Source organism: Tribolium castaneum, chromosome 3 (assembly GCF_031307605.1).
Source record: "Tribolium castaneum strain GA2 chromosome 3, icTriCast1.1, whole genome shotgun sequence".
NCBI lineage: Eukaryota > Metazoa > Arthropoda > Insecta > Coleoptera > Tenebrionidae > Tribolium > Tribolium castaneum.
In genome coordinates, this window is record NC_087396.1 from 18,714,457 (window position 1) to 18,726,472 (window position 12,016).

Consider the following 12,016-nt stretch of genomic DNA (forward strand, 5'->3'; position numbering starts at 1 on the left):
AAAATAAACCGAAAATGCTAACCAGCGCCGTGTGGTAAAATTTGATAAAAGAAGTAAGCGATTTAAAAACAATTTTGTAAAAACATGGAGATGTTGATGTTTGTAGAAAATCTAAATTTTCAAAAATAAAGAAATTGTACCAAACTTCAAATTCACCGCGTTCAGCGTCATGAACTCCCACCAGTCGAAAAACATTGCCAAATTAACCAACGAAATGTTGTTGCCTTGACGTCATATGCGTTAGTCACTTAATCAAGAGCGTCTTTTATCCTTTAGTTTTTTGTGTTTGCTAGTTGAGAAGATAATGTTTTGCGCATTTAGTTTAATGCATAATCGAAATTACCTATATCTAAAATGTGAGTCAGAGTTTATGATTTCTATTTAGAGATTCGAGATTCCGCGCTTCAACAAACAAAACTTACACAATGTTTTTATTTTTATTTTCATCCGTACCGTAATAAATAATGATTAATAAACATTTTTCTTTATCAATATTCATGCCAGAAAGTACCATTTTATACCATTTTACCGGACTAGTCCGCTGGATAATTTTTCTCAGACTAGTCCGGTAAAAACGAGACAATGAAGTTGGAAGTTTAGGGATTTGTTTATTACAAATATTAAATGTTCATTTATGTGCAGAAAGGCTACATGAAGAATGAGGTTTTGCAACTGCAGTCGTGATTTAACATTGATAATGACGTTAGACGCTCCTTCGAGATAAATAAATCCTCATCACGGTTGCAAAAAAGGTATTTTTTTTACTTGTCCAGTGAAACCTCACTTTCCGGACTTGATACGTAAAATATTATTAATAAAAAATGGCTCAAATAAATGATGAATGTTCATTTTGTAAATAATAATGCACGCATCTAAAAATCGACAAAAATCAAGTAAATAAGAAATTATTTTTGACAATGACAGTAGTTCGTAAATTACAAATTTTTGGAAAGTGATAATTTAAATTCAGAATGGAACAAACTACTACAACCACTACAGAAAAAGAAATAACAACAACCGAAGAAACGCAGGAGACAACAAGAATTGAGTTCCTTTATAGTCGCGTACACCTTTTTTACAATCAAAAATTTTATTGGGAAACACTAAAAAGCATCATTATATTCTTGCTGGGCCTAAAACTGGCCCAGGAATGCTATCACATTGTTATCCCAATCAAGGATTATGAACCATTTCGAGGGTATTGTGGAGGTGGGAGCCGTTTTGTATAATAAAACAAATTTGATTTAAACATGTTTTTTATTATGTCGCTGCTACAATTTCTTTGCTAGATTTAAAATTTGCTTTACTCTCATCTTCACTGTCCACGTCTCCATCTGATTCGCTCAACTCATCATCAATCCTAAAATAACAGTAAAGTTAGTTTGAATTCTACATAAAAGAACATGAACTTGCCATAATTTGGGTTTTTTCTTTTTAACACTGCCTTTACCCTCATCCGATTTCCTTTTTGTACTACAAGACGCTTGTAGGCCTTGAAGAACAGCATCTTCGACTTTTTCAGGTAACGCTGACCTTATTTTATCATATTCTTCATCTTTAAACTCATGTTTTGGTTGTTCAATCAGACGTTCCAATTTCTTTTGCTTTTTCTCTGCAGCTTCTTTTTCACGGTCAGCTTGTGCCGCAATCCAATTTTTTAGTCGTTGTTCCTCGTTTATATCCCGCAAACGACGGCCACTTAAGTCTCTGCACGCCTCCCTATTTGTGGTCTTCTCGATTTGGGCCCCAATTGCTCTGAGCATAGAACCAAAACCGCCTTTACCGCCCACCAAACGATAAACCACATCAACTTTCCCAAATATGTTAACTTCATTTTGGGAAATGCGTTTTCCATTCTTCAAGAGATAGAAATCGTCTTGCGGAATTTGCTGGAATAAAATGACAGTTGAAAAAACAAGGTTAGGTTTAGAAGGATTTGTTTTTACCAGAATTGAAGAAACTTTTTGGTAGTCCGATGAGCGGGGTACCTCCAACAACAGTTTATGGCCTACGTAAAGTTCCATTATATCAACTGTTTCACAAAGTATTATTAAAGAATAACACACGTTATATAAATAACACGCACGATATAGAGACAGACAGGTAAACCAACTCGCTATTATAATTGATTCTAACGCTGGAGCAAGTTGATAGATGGCAGCACGGTAGACTGGGACTGTCACAATTTCACAAATTTTCTTTGTTTTTTATAAAAAAATGATGCGAAATTAAAAAATGTTATCTCAGCACCCAAGTTAGTCATCTTGTAACAACTTCTGCTTTTTTCGCGCTGAAATAATTGCGTGTATCTTTTTTCTTGTAAACATTGTGACAGTCCCAGTCTACGCTGGTGCCATCTGTCAGATAAAATAAAAGCTCCAACTTGCTCCACATTTTGGTTTGCGCCCGACAATGGAAAATAAGGGAAGTTGGTTCACCAGGACTATCTATACATGGTGATAACACGTTATTTCCTCTACTACTCTTGTCAATAAATAGAATAGGTGTAGTGTAGGGCCACAGATCAAAAAGACATTCGTTCATAATGCGTCCATATCTTAGAGTAATTTGGGTGTAATTCGCTAATGTAAGTCGCACTTTGAACTATTTTGCCCGTTTAAAAAGCGATCTCCTATACCGGCAAATTTTAGAAATTTACACTAGGTATATGGAGTGGAAGTTAAGAAACTACACGGCTTCTACGTGTTATTCCTCGATATATTCTGCTTGAATGTTTCAAACCTTTAGTATAGTATAAACAACCACTTTTCCTACCTCCTCTTCTAACATGAAAATTTTCTTGGCACTAATGGTACCATTAGCATCCAATACAACCCCGATGTTTTTATAGAAATTCTAAAATTCTGCATGACTTTGAAATGCATGACTTTAACATTTAAGTAAGTATGTATTAATAATTTTACATCTATATGTTAGGTAAAAACGAGTTAAAAAGTTAAATTAGAGGTACTTATTAAATCCATTGTGAAAAATCACTAAATCACCACCAGCAGTGCATTATACTAATGCCTACTATAAAACTGATAATGTTATTATTAGAGTTAATTAATTTAAATTGGTTTCTCTTACCTCTAAACGGACCAAGAATCTACGATATGTTTCTATCTATCTGAAAATCTGTAAATTGGTAAATTCTGGAAACCAATATACAAAACATTTCCGACAAAAAAATCAAGTTTTAGATTTTGATTTGGACTTGTGCGTATACAAATATTTGGTGAAAAATAGCAATAGTAAACTAGGTATTGCTATTACTTCACCAAATATTTTTTTGAAGTTTGTGGAGACATTTTACATTTTTTTTAATTAAAAAAATGTTATTGTATAATCTTTCTCTTTACATGAGTCTTCTTATTCTGAGGAATGTTTTGTGTGTGTAATTCCATTTCAAATTGGCAATGTTTGATATACGAATGTGGATGGATTCATATACTGATTTTCCACGCTCGGATTTATGTGGTCAAGAATTTAAAATGGTCTCCCGTGTGTTTGATTAAAGTGCTATCTTCCTTGGGTTGAAATTTAAAGAAATTAGCGTTTATTTTACGGATAAAACAGTAGACTAATTGCACATCTGGCGTTAGTTTTCTCCCCTTGGAATTCGAGGAATGTGGAGTGTTTTCAGGCCCTCGCTACCTGCTCTTTTGTTCCATTTCCGGTGACTGGGTGATATCGTCTCTTCGAGGGTCGAAAAGTGCTGCAAAAAGCTTCTCGAACTCGCATTTAGCCGTTACAATTTTATTTAGATTTTTCTCTTTTCCTCCTTTTTGTTATATATAACAATCAACTAATTAAATTCATAAGTCAATTTATGGTTGTGCTACTGGTTGCCTGTCTATAGCCCCTGGATGGTCTCACTATGAACAATGTATATATATATATATATATATATATATATATATATATATATATATATATAAAATATTGAAATGGATTCATTTCGGACCGAACGGTTGTTCGGTGGTTGGAAGTTTTGACGAGCGCGAAAAGTGACAAGCAGTACCTGGGGGGGGGGCATTGTGGGTACCAAGGCGAGCTAGGCAGTTAGGCCCGAATGTCCAGTTTATTGTGAATATATCGTGTTGTTTTGAAGTGTGAGTTTATTATCCGTTCACGATTGTTTTAAATTCTCAGCAGGCGTAGATATACTATTGTTAGGTTGGCCTTAGGTCCTGTCAGGTACTGTCTTTATGACGTTGTCTTGTCAAAAAATCGCTGTGTTGGCAGTTCTACTGCTTATTAATTTAAAATATCGAAAATAATTTCTGTTGATACGAAAGTGTGTATCAAAAGATGCTTTGAAGGATGCAGGAAAGACAGACCCGACTTTTTTAACTAATGATAATGAGTAGTATAACAATAAAACCGTATTCAATTATTTATTTAAAAAACGAAGCAAACTGACAACAGTCTTTGGTTGTCATCAATTATAACCCAAAATAAATTTCTTATGACAACTCACAGTACTGCCAAATAAAATGTCAGATTTTCATAGAGAGTCCGAATTTAAAACAATCGTGAACGGTGTTTTTTTTATAGTGATCCGTTACAATATATGTCTTTCCAACTGAGAAGTGGTGATAAAAGATAAAAGGTGATATATATTGAATCGAAAGTTTCGGCTATTTTATTTCTGTGTTTAGTGTTCGGTAATAACATACTCAATACTCATCATAATTATGAACGGTGAAACAACAGACATTTTATTTCATATTATCTATCAGGAACAAGAGTGTACTTTAGAGCTATTTAAATATGATACTGTGGGTAAGATAACAATAATTTTTTATCATTTTTTATAATATTCATTTGCAGGAGATTTAAAAAATGAAATATTTAGATATTTCGGATTAGCGCCCTATAAACAGGTTATTGAATGTTGGTATAAAATTCCTGAAAATGATTCCAACACTCTGTTGAGTTGCTGCATTGAAAAAGACGTCAATGTTTTAGTGGTATACAACATCGAAAATGTTTTTCAAAACACCAGTACCTCACAGGGTAAGTGACAGTCGTGATTAGCGAAACAATTAAATCTGTATTTTGTTCAGGAAATAATGAACGGTTTGAACCCACCGAAGTTACAGTAAACGAAACACAAGCAATCTTAAGTTTTGTTCAATATTTCTCAACCAGATTTTCTAACAGAGGTATAACTTTTCATATATGTTGTCTGGAAGAAGCTCTCAACCAAGCTTTTCAAAAGGTACGACTTTATCAAACTTCTAAATAAACCCTCACCTCTTTTCTAGGAACAAGTAGTACTTTTATATTTGCACAATAAAAGCGAAAATTTTTCGAATTTTTTTTGCGAACAACTGGTCAAACCTGACGTTCAAGAGGCGTTAAGTAACGTCTTTTTATTATGCTGGGATATTGAAAAGGATGAGTACACTGAAACTCTAATTAAGGTTCTGCACAGCCGACATGAGTTGAAAAGTTTCGATCGTTTTATTACAAATAAGATCTCTGTTACGATTGTAATAATCCCCGAAGAAAATTCGTTACAAGTATTAAGTGTTTTGAAGGAAGGCATGTCTCCGTTAAGTTTTTTGACGACATTGCAGCAAGCCCAAAAAATGCTCCCAAGCGATAACGATCACTTAAATGAGAACCAGAGATCTAAATTTGGTTCTAAGGAATATCAACAGATGATGCTAGACATGCTTGGGGATCGAGATTACGATAGTTTTGACTATTATGAGCACGAATTTTTAAAAGAAAAAATTGCGTATGCTATATATGGTCCTCCAGAAACAGAAGAGGGATACAGCGCGGACAAACACAAAAAAATCGATTTTTTGTTCGACTTAATAATAAAACAAAGCAGTAGGTCCTTCACATTCATATCAATTGTAATTAATGAAAACATAATTCTAGATTTAATTACGAAATGGAAAGACCGCGTTATCATATCCTTTATCTACGTTTGCATCGAACCACTCCCAAAAGAAAAACAAAAGCGAGCTAAAAAATTCGAAAATTACGACCCTGACTGTGACTTGACTCCTTTTCCCCTTTTCATACTGAGAAAATGCAAACTCAGCAATAATCCTTGCCGGGTCATTATTGACGACGTTGGTCGTGTGTACCACTCTTGGAATGATTATCTAAGTGAAAATAAGCTCCCTAAGTGTGAAATGATTTTCCCAAAAGATGGACGGTATAAAAGCGATGAAAGTGGAAACGTGATTCTAGAAAAACAATTATCGCCCCAATGTCGTGTCACAAATGCTATTCTGAAAGGAACAGACATTGCTAGTGCTGTGGGCGGAATAGCTTCAGGAGGCGTGATGATAGCTGCTGCTTCACTTCCTGTAATTGCAGCTGCTCCTCTGGTGGTGCCGGCTGCTACAATAACAGGGGCTGCACTGGGAGTGTATTCACTTGGACGAAGTGTTTTTGGTCTCTACGATCGGCATAAACACCGCGAGGTAATAATATGTTTAGTTATTGTTGAGCTTTCTTGTAATTTAAGTAGAGTTTAAATTTTTTCGAGTCGTCTGAAGCCCGAGGAGCGTACATTAACATTGTTGCTGGGGCTTTGGGGTTTGCTGGAGCGGGAGCCAACATGGTTGTATCTAAATTGGCCGCACAAGGATTTAACATTGGAAGAGTAAGATTGTGATATTGCAAAAAGCGGTAATTTTATTTTTCTTCTGATAAGGGTGCTACTGCTACTGTTAACACGATCAATATCGTTAATCTTGGAGTTGGCGGTGCTGGAATTGCCAATTCCAGTTACGAAGTTCTGAAGAACTGGGTGTCCGAAAACGAAAAACCATCTCTCTTGACTATAGTTCAATTGAGCTCTTCTATTCTTTTCTTCGGACATGCTGTTTACAATTTTAAGTCTGTTGGTACCATTGTTGAGGAAGCTCAAGCCAACACACTGAAAGATTTTCAAGAGTCTCTAAGAAGTAATAGACACAGAAAAACATTTAATAAACTTTTGAAAGAAACGATTCGCCAAAACGAAGGAAACGTCCAAAAAGGCCAAGCTGAAGTAATATCGACGATAAGGAATATAAAGAACAAGGATGATGTGTTTGCCACTTTAACGCGTACCAACAAGGCAATGCACAGGAATAAGGTTAGATTCTCTGCAGTTAATGGAGAAATTTCGTTAAATGGTGTGCCTGTCGACATGACAGCGTTTGCCAAAATGGAAAAGAACGAAGTCATTACATTTTTAACCAGTCTACCAAATACACCAAACCCCACAACCGCCGACATTCGCAATATGAGTGTAACGATTCGTAACTCTTTTTACGGTATAAATGCTTCTCAAGTAGGTGCATTAGCTGTTGGTTTAGTCAAACTTTTTGGTTCATCGGATTTAACCATACAGGAGAAAATTATCAGTGCTGTATCTGAACTGGTCAAATTCTTGCTAACACAAGTCGGTATCATGGACGAACTCGATCGAATATTTTCCACCGTGGATAAATACTTTCGCTTAATTAATATGGTAAATAGATATTTCCAATCACTGATAAACGTAGTCGAGGAGAAATATCAAATGTGGTTGAAAACGCGAGACCCGGACTTAGAAGAACCTTACTTCCTTCGATTATCTCTAGATTGCGCTAAAAGGGCGGCTGAATTGTTCAATTTAGTATCTGAAGCTTATTTCACAGGGACTAAGCTTAACGCGTTTGGTCTCAAAAAACTACAGGAATATTTTGTCACTTGGTTCACCAACCAGGTTTACTCGTATGAAGAGAGACAGCACAGAAGAGTTCAAAGAAGACAACATAGTCAGCAACCGAGAACAAGAAAACATTGTCCCGATTGCGGGGGATATTTTTACCAATTATCATTGATTTAGCTGTTACATTATATTTAAAAATAATGTTAACCAAAAATTATGTGTTACTATTTGTGAATTTTAGACATGTCTTTAAAACGAGCATTACAATAAATTATTTAAAACCAATAATGATTGTGATTTAGAAGTTTTTGATTCCTTGATCAAACCATCGCTGTTCTAAATCATGTTTTTTATAGAATATAAGAATAATTATTCTTTTCAGGCTGGGGCATTTTTTTAGTTTAACTAATTTCCGTTGGCGCTTTAATCTAGGGAATTTATGCATCACGTTTCTGTTTCTAAATCCCATTTCATTTTATAGAAGAATTTTTTGACAGTGCATTTGAATATTTTAGAGTGAAATAAAGCACAAATAGAGAGTTTCTGTATGAGAAAAAAACTCTATTTAGCTAAATCCCAGCAACAAATTTTAAGCCAAGAAAACAGACCAGAAACTCTAAAAAATGCAAATGCGTTGTTGCAAAATTCTACAATGAATTGAAATGGGTTATAGAACCCTTGTAAATGCCAATATCATTTTTTCTACTTCGGTTTCGCACTGAGGTCACCACGATACGCGATTTGCGTATCGTAATATCCAACAAAGTGCTATAATAATCACACTAAAAACCAGGGTAATTTGGTTAAATAATGTTGACATCCTAGTTTTTTGACAATTTTTTGAGAGAACTATCAGTGTCAATCGGAACCTGTTCCAAGTGCATAATTTAATCAAATTAATCGAATACGAAACATTAGAGGCATTTGTACCATCTCTGATTGTAGTCCCTTCGAACACCTTTCGAATAGTGTTCAAACAAAATTCCCTAAATTTCGAAATTAATTTCTTTGATAAAAAAGGGCAAAGTAAAAAAATATTGTATGATATCTCGTTTATAAAGCATTTTGTCGCACTTACTCTATTATAGCACTTCTCGCTGCGCTCGTCGTGCCCTAAATCCGTGCGTGCGACAAAATGCGTCTTATAAAACTCGTATCATAATATACTATTATTCGCAACCAGTCTATTATTAGGTCATTATATTTCTGCTAGGAGACTTATAATGATATCAATAAAACCTATAGGTCTTATGAAAGCACCATAAGACCCGTAACGGAATTAAACTGCATTTCCCACATTTACTTTTATATTAAATGAGAAAATATGGTTGATTTCTTTTTTATTCGACGTCGAGCACCGGTTTACTGTAAACGAAACTGGAACTAATGCAGTATTTCTATTTTAAAAATTGATTTGACAAACGTCGAATTTAAATTTTAACGAATTTAAATAATTTTTAAATACTAATCCCGTTTGTGTCAAGATTTTGGTCAATTTTCTGTACCCGGAGCGTGTTGTGGATAATAACTCCGTTATTATGGACTTTAATTATTTAATGTATTATCGTTTGAAAGTTTTCTTATTCATCTTTTTAAAAAAAGAACATAGTGCTAACCTCTCTAATCTGTGGTAGGGCTATGAAAGTAAAGCGACGTTAATGGTCGATTAAAAATAAAGCTCCTCAGCCCACCGCAAGGAAGCGCATCGGTAGAAATTAATAGGCAGCACACATTGCACTGCTGTGTTAGTTACTGTGTTACCTAAACAGGCTTTGGCTGTGGGCTCTGGTGTCAAAGTCTGTGTTACCGACAGCACAAATGTCAAACAAAACTATCAAATGGTCGAACGCCATTTTTAACGGTTTTGTTTGTGGTTTTTTTACCTTGTTATTCAACAAAATGCATACAGCAGTGCATTTACTTTGGTTTTAGTTTTTACAACTAATAAAGTACTCTTTGAATTCGTGAGAGGTAAACCAATAGAAGTAAATTAACGTATAACAAAACTTGACTCTGTAGAAAATTGAACGTGGGCATGGGACTTTAACATTGTTGTTTGTTCGGTACAAGGGTGTACCAACAATAAAAGGCCCATATTTGGTTTCCCACATCCCTTCAGTAGATATAAGCCGTCAAGAACCCTGGATAATGTAGTTTGGATTGCCAGTTGGCTAGGTGCCGGAGGACAACAGCAGCAATTTGTTGCAAAATGGGTGATTAATTTTGCTAAGAGAACTGGATTTTCAACCTTTTGCTCAACGTGTGGACAGATTCAACATTTGAAAAATAAATGTTCCACCAGATGCAACGACACAGGTAATCACTTATAATTCAGCGAGTAACAGTAGTATTGAGACCTTAGAGCCAATTTTTTGAGTATTTTTGAAAAAAATTCACGAAATTGCGTTTCTGAATGACCTAAAAAAACACTTTAAAACAATCGAAACTGATAGAATTACTTCATTATTGAAGTAATTTGGTGCATTTCTTATGGAATTTGGCAAAACAGTTGAAAGGTTGAAAAAGGCACCATCCTGACATCATAACTTAATTTTCGATTCAATTTTGTTTTCCTTAAGGCCTTAAAACTAATATTCTTTGCTCGTGTTTTATTTAAAACTTTGTAATTGCAGCAAATTTTCTCGGAAAATAATAGGAGAATTTAAGTAGATATTTTTTTTCTATTTTTCAGATCGTATTTCTTAACCGTACAACAGTAAGCCTCAGTCAGTTATAACAACATAACAATCCTCCAATAAATCGAGGCTTTCACGTCGGTGTTTCAATTAAACTAAACAGGGTCGAATGACCGAAGACCGCTTTGCAAGAGCTAAAACCGGCAAGTTGCCATCAGATGTGAAAAATAATAATCTGTGTGTAAATGTGCATTACAGCACAATAATTTTAAGATAAATGTACCTATGTCAAATAAAAACTGTTTTTAATAAATTTTTACAATATTACAATTTTTTATTATGAAACATTTTTTGTACTCTTTGCACATATTTGCAATGACAGTTTTTAGTAATTTGTTACTAAAAACTGTTGTTGCAAATATTTGCAAAGATTACGAAAAATTATATTTTATGACTAAGTAAAGGCTGGAGTCATTTAAATTTACCGCCATTACGCTCGCGACCACCAACTGATGGCGCTGCAGTCTCTCAACCGCCACCAACAAGGAAAGAGTCAATTCTATCTATCTCTTATTCTATGGTGTAGTGCGCATGTGCTACACCAACCTTTAGTTATTTTTCGTTGATTAATTATTTCCACTAAATCCACTAGTCACTACTCACTGGAGTGGAGGCCTTTAAATTTTAAGCAAAAAATTTAAAAAATCAAACAGTATTATGAAAAACTGGTATTATACATAAAGGATATTTCACTTAATTTTACGAGGCCTGCACCTGTAAAATGCAATCGACAATACATATCAGCTGTTTCAAAACTATAACAACGACAATGTCGTCTTTTCATTCAAAACTAGCTGATATAATTATTCAAGCACTTAGAAAAAAATGTTAATGTAGTTTATACTTTCAATTAATAACTATTTTACAATTTTATCAATCTTATTTAAAAAGATAATTCGGTAAAATTCGACGAACACGATTAAAAATTTTGAAAAATCGGATAGTCTATAGTAACATTGTTTATCTTTTCAGAAAATTGCAACATTTTTAGTTACTGATTAAGTTCGATATCCTCGATATCACACGTAAAATAAGAAGCTGTCCAACAGGCTTTATACTCGAAAATAACTAATTTATTTAGTGAAAAACTAAAAATGTCTGTATCCGAATACACTACCCAAACGACTCCAAGATTTCAAAAAGTTGTGTGGAACATCCTATATTCGGAAAAATAAAGATATTCATAAATATAAGTAGCTATGCATGTAAAATGATCCGTGAAAGGGATTGGCGTCGAGAAAACAGCAAAATTCTTATCAATTTTTATCATAATTTTTTGTCCGTTTTTTATTTTGTTAAAAATTTCTTCGATAACTAGTCGTTGTAAAACTATGTTCTTTTTTTAAAAAGATGAATAAGAAAACTTTCAAACGATAATACATTAAATAATTAAAGTCCATAATAACGGAGTTATTATCCACAACACGCTCCGGGTACAGAAAATTGACCAAAATCTTGACACAAACGGGATTAGTATTTAAAAATTATTTAAATTCGTTAAAATTTAAATTCGACGTTTGTCAAATCAATTTTTAAAATAGAAATACTGCATTAGTTCCAGTTTCGTTTACAGTAAACCGGTGCTCGACGTCGAATAAAAAAGAAATCAACCATATTTTCTCATTTAATATAAAAGTAAATGTGG

At 34.1% G+C, this 12,016-nt stretch overlaps 2 protein-coding genes and 1 long non-coding RNA gene across 9 annotated transcripts; 2 read left to right on the forward strand and 1 right to left on the reverse strand.

Moving 5' to 3' along the window:
• Positions 1–1,238: 1,238 nt before the first annotated feature.
• On the reverse strand, positions 1,239–2,274 carry LOC661421 (uncharacterized protein). Its single transcript, XM_008195574.3, has 3 exons — positions 1,947–2,274; positions 1,414–1,889; positions 1,239–1,360 (listed from the first exon to the last, which is right to left on the reverse strand). The coding sequence occupies exons 1-3, from the start codon at positions 2,022–2,024 to the stop codon at positions 1,261–1,263; spliced, it is 654 nt and encodes a 217-aa protein (XP_008193796.1). The 5' UTR covers positions 2,025–2,274; the 3' UTR covers positions 1,239–1,260.
• A 1,686-nt stretch (positions 2,275–3,960) lies between these two features.
• On the forward strand, positions 3,961–7,963 carry LOC103313130 (uncharacterized). Of its 7 annotated transcripts, none has more exons than XM_008195584.3 (9): positions 3,961–4,115; positions 4,561–4,615; positions 4,665–4,788; positions 4,837–5,022; positions 5,073–5,227; positions 5,274–5,850; positions 5,902–6,455; positions 6,503–6,637; positions 6,689–7,963. In XM_008195584.3, exons 3-9 carry the CDS (start codon positions 4,701–4,703, stop codon positions 7,850–7,852), a joined length of 2,859 nt encoding a protein of 952 aa, XP_008193806.1. In that variant the 5' UTR covers positions 3,961–4,115; positions 4,561–4,615; positions 4,665–4,700; the 3' UTR covers positions 7,853–7,963. The 7 variants fall into 7 exon arrangements, with proteins under 7 accessions (XP_008193806.1, XP_008193801.1, XP_008193807.1 ...); XM_008195576.3 differs by having other exon boundaries at positions 3,996–4,200; XM_008195581.3 differs by having other exon boundaries at positions 3,996–4,179.
• A 1,540-nt stretch (positions 7,964–9,503) lies between these two features.
• LOC107398184 (uncharacterized) lies at positions 9,504–10,506 on the forward strand. The gene is made up of 3 exons (XR_001575113.2): positions 9,504–9,646; positions 9,695–9,991; positions 10,368–10,506. It is a non-coding gene; the product is annotated as an uncharacterized LOC107398184 (long non-coding RNA).
• Positions 10,507–12,016: the final 1,510 nt, after the last annotated feature.

Excerpts from the sequence above, each read along its gene's own strand:
- LOC103313130 (XM_008195579.3), top strand. The coding sequence starts at position 4,701 with ATGAACGGTGAAACAACAGACATTTTATTTCATATTATCTATCAGGAA. Across the intron at positions 5,851-5,901 it reads CTTAATAATAAAACAAAGCA|ATTTAATTACGAAATGGAAA; the intron begins GTAGGTCCTTCA and ends ACATAATTCTAG. Across the intron at positions 6,456-6,502 it reads ATCGGCATAAACACCGCGAG|AGTTTAAATTTTTTCGAGTC; the intron begins GTAATAATATGT and ends TAATTTAAGTAG.
- LOC661421 (XM_008195574.3), bottom strand. The coding sequence starts at position 2,024 with ATGGAACTTTACGTAGGCCATAAACTGTTGTTGGAGGTACCCCGCTCA. Across the intron at positions 1,890-1,946 it reads AAAAAGTTTCTTCAATTCTG|CAAATTCCGCAAGACGATTT; the intron begins GTAAAAACAAAT and ends ATTTTATTCCAG. Across the intron at positions 1,361-1,413 it reads AAGAAAAAACCCAAATTATG|GATTGATGATGAGTTGAGCG; the intron begins GCAAGTTCATGT and ends CTGTTATTTTAG.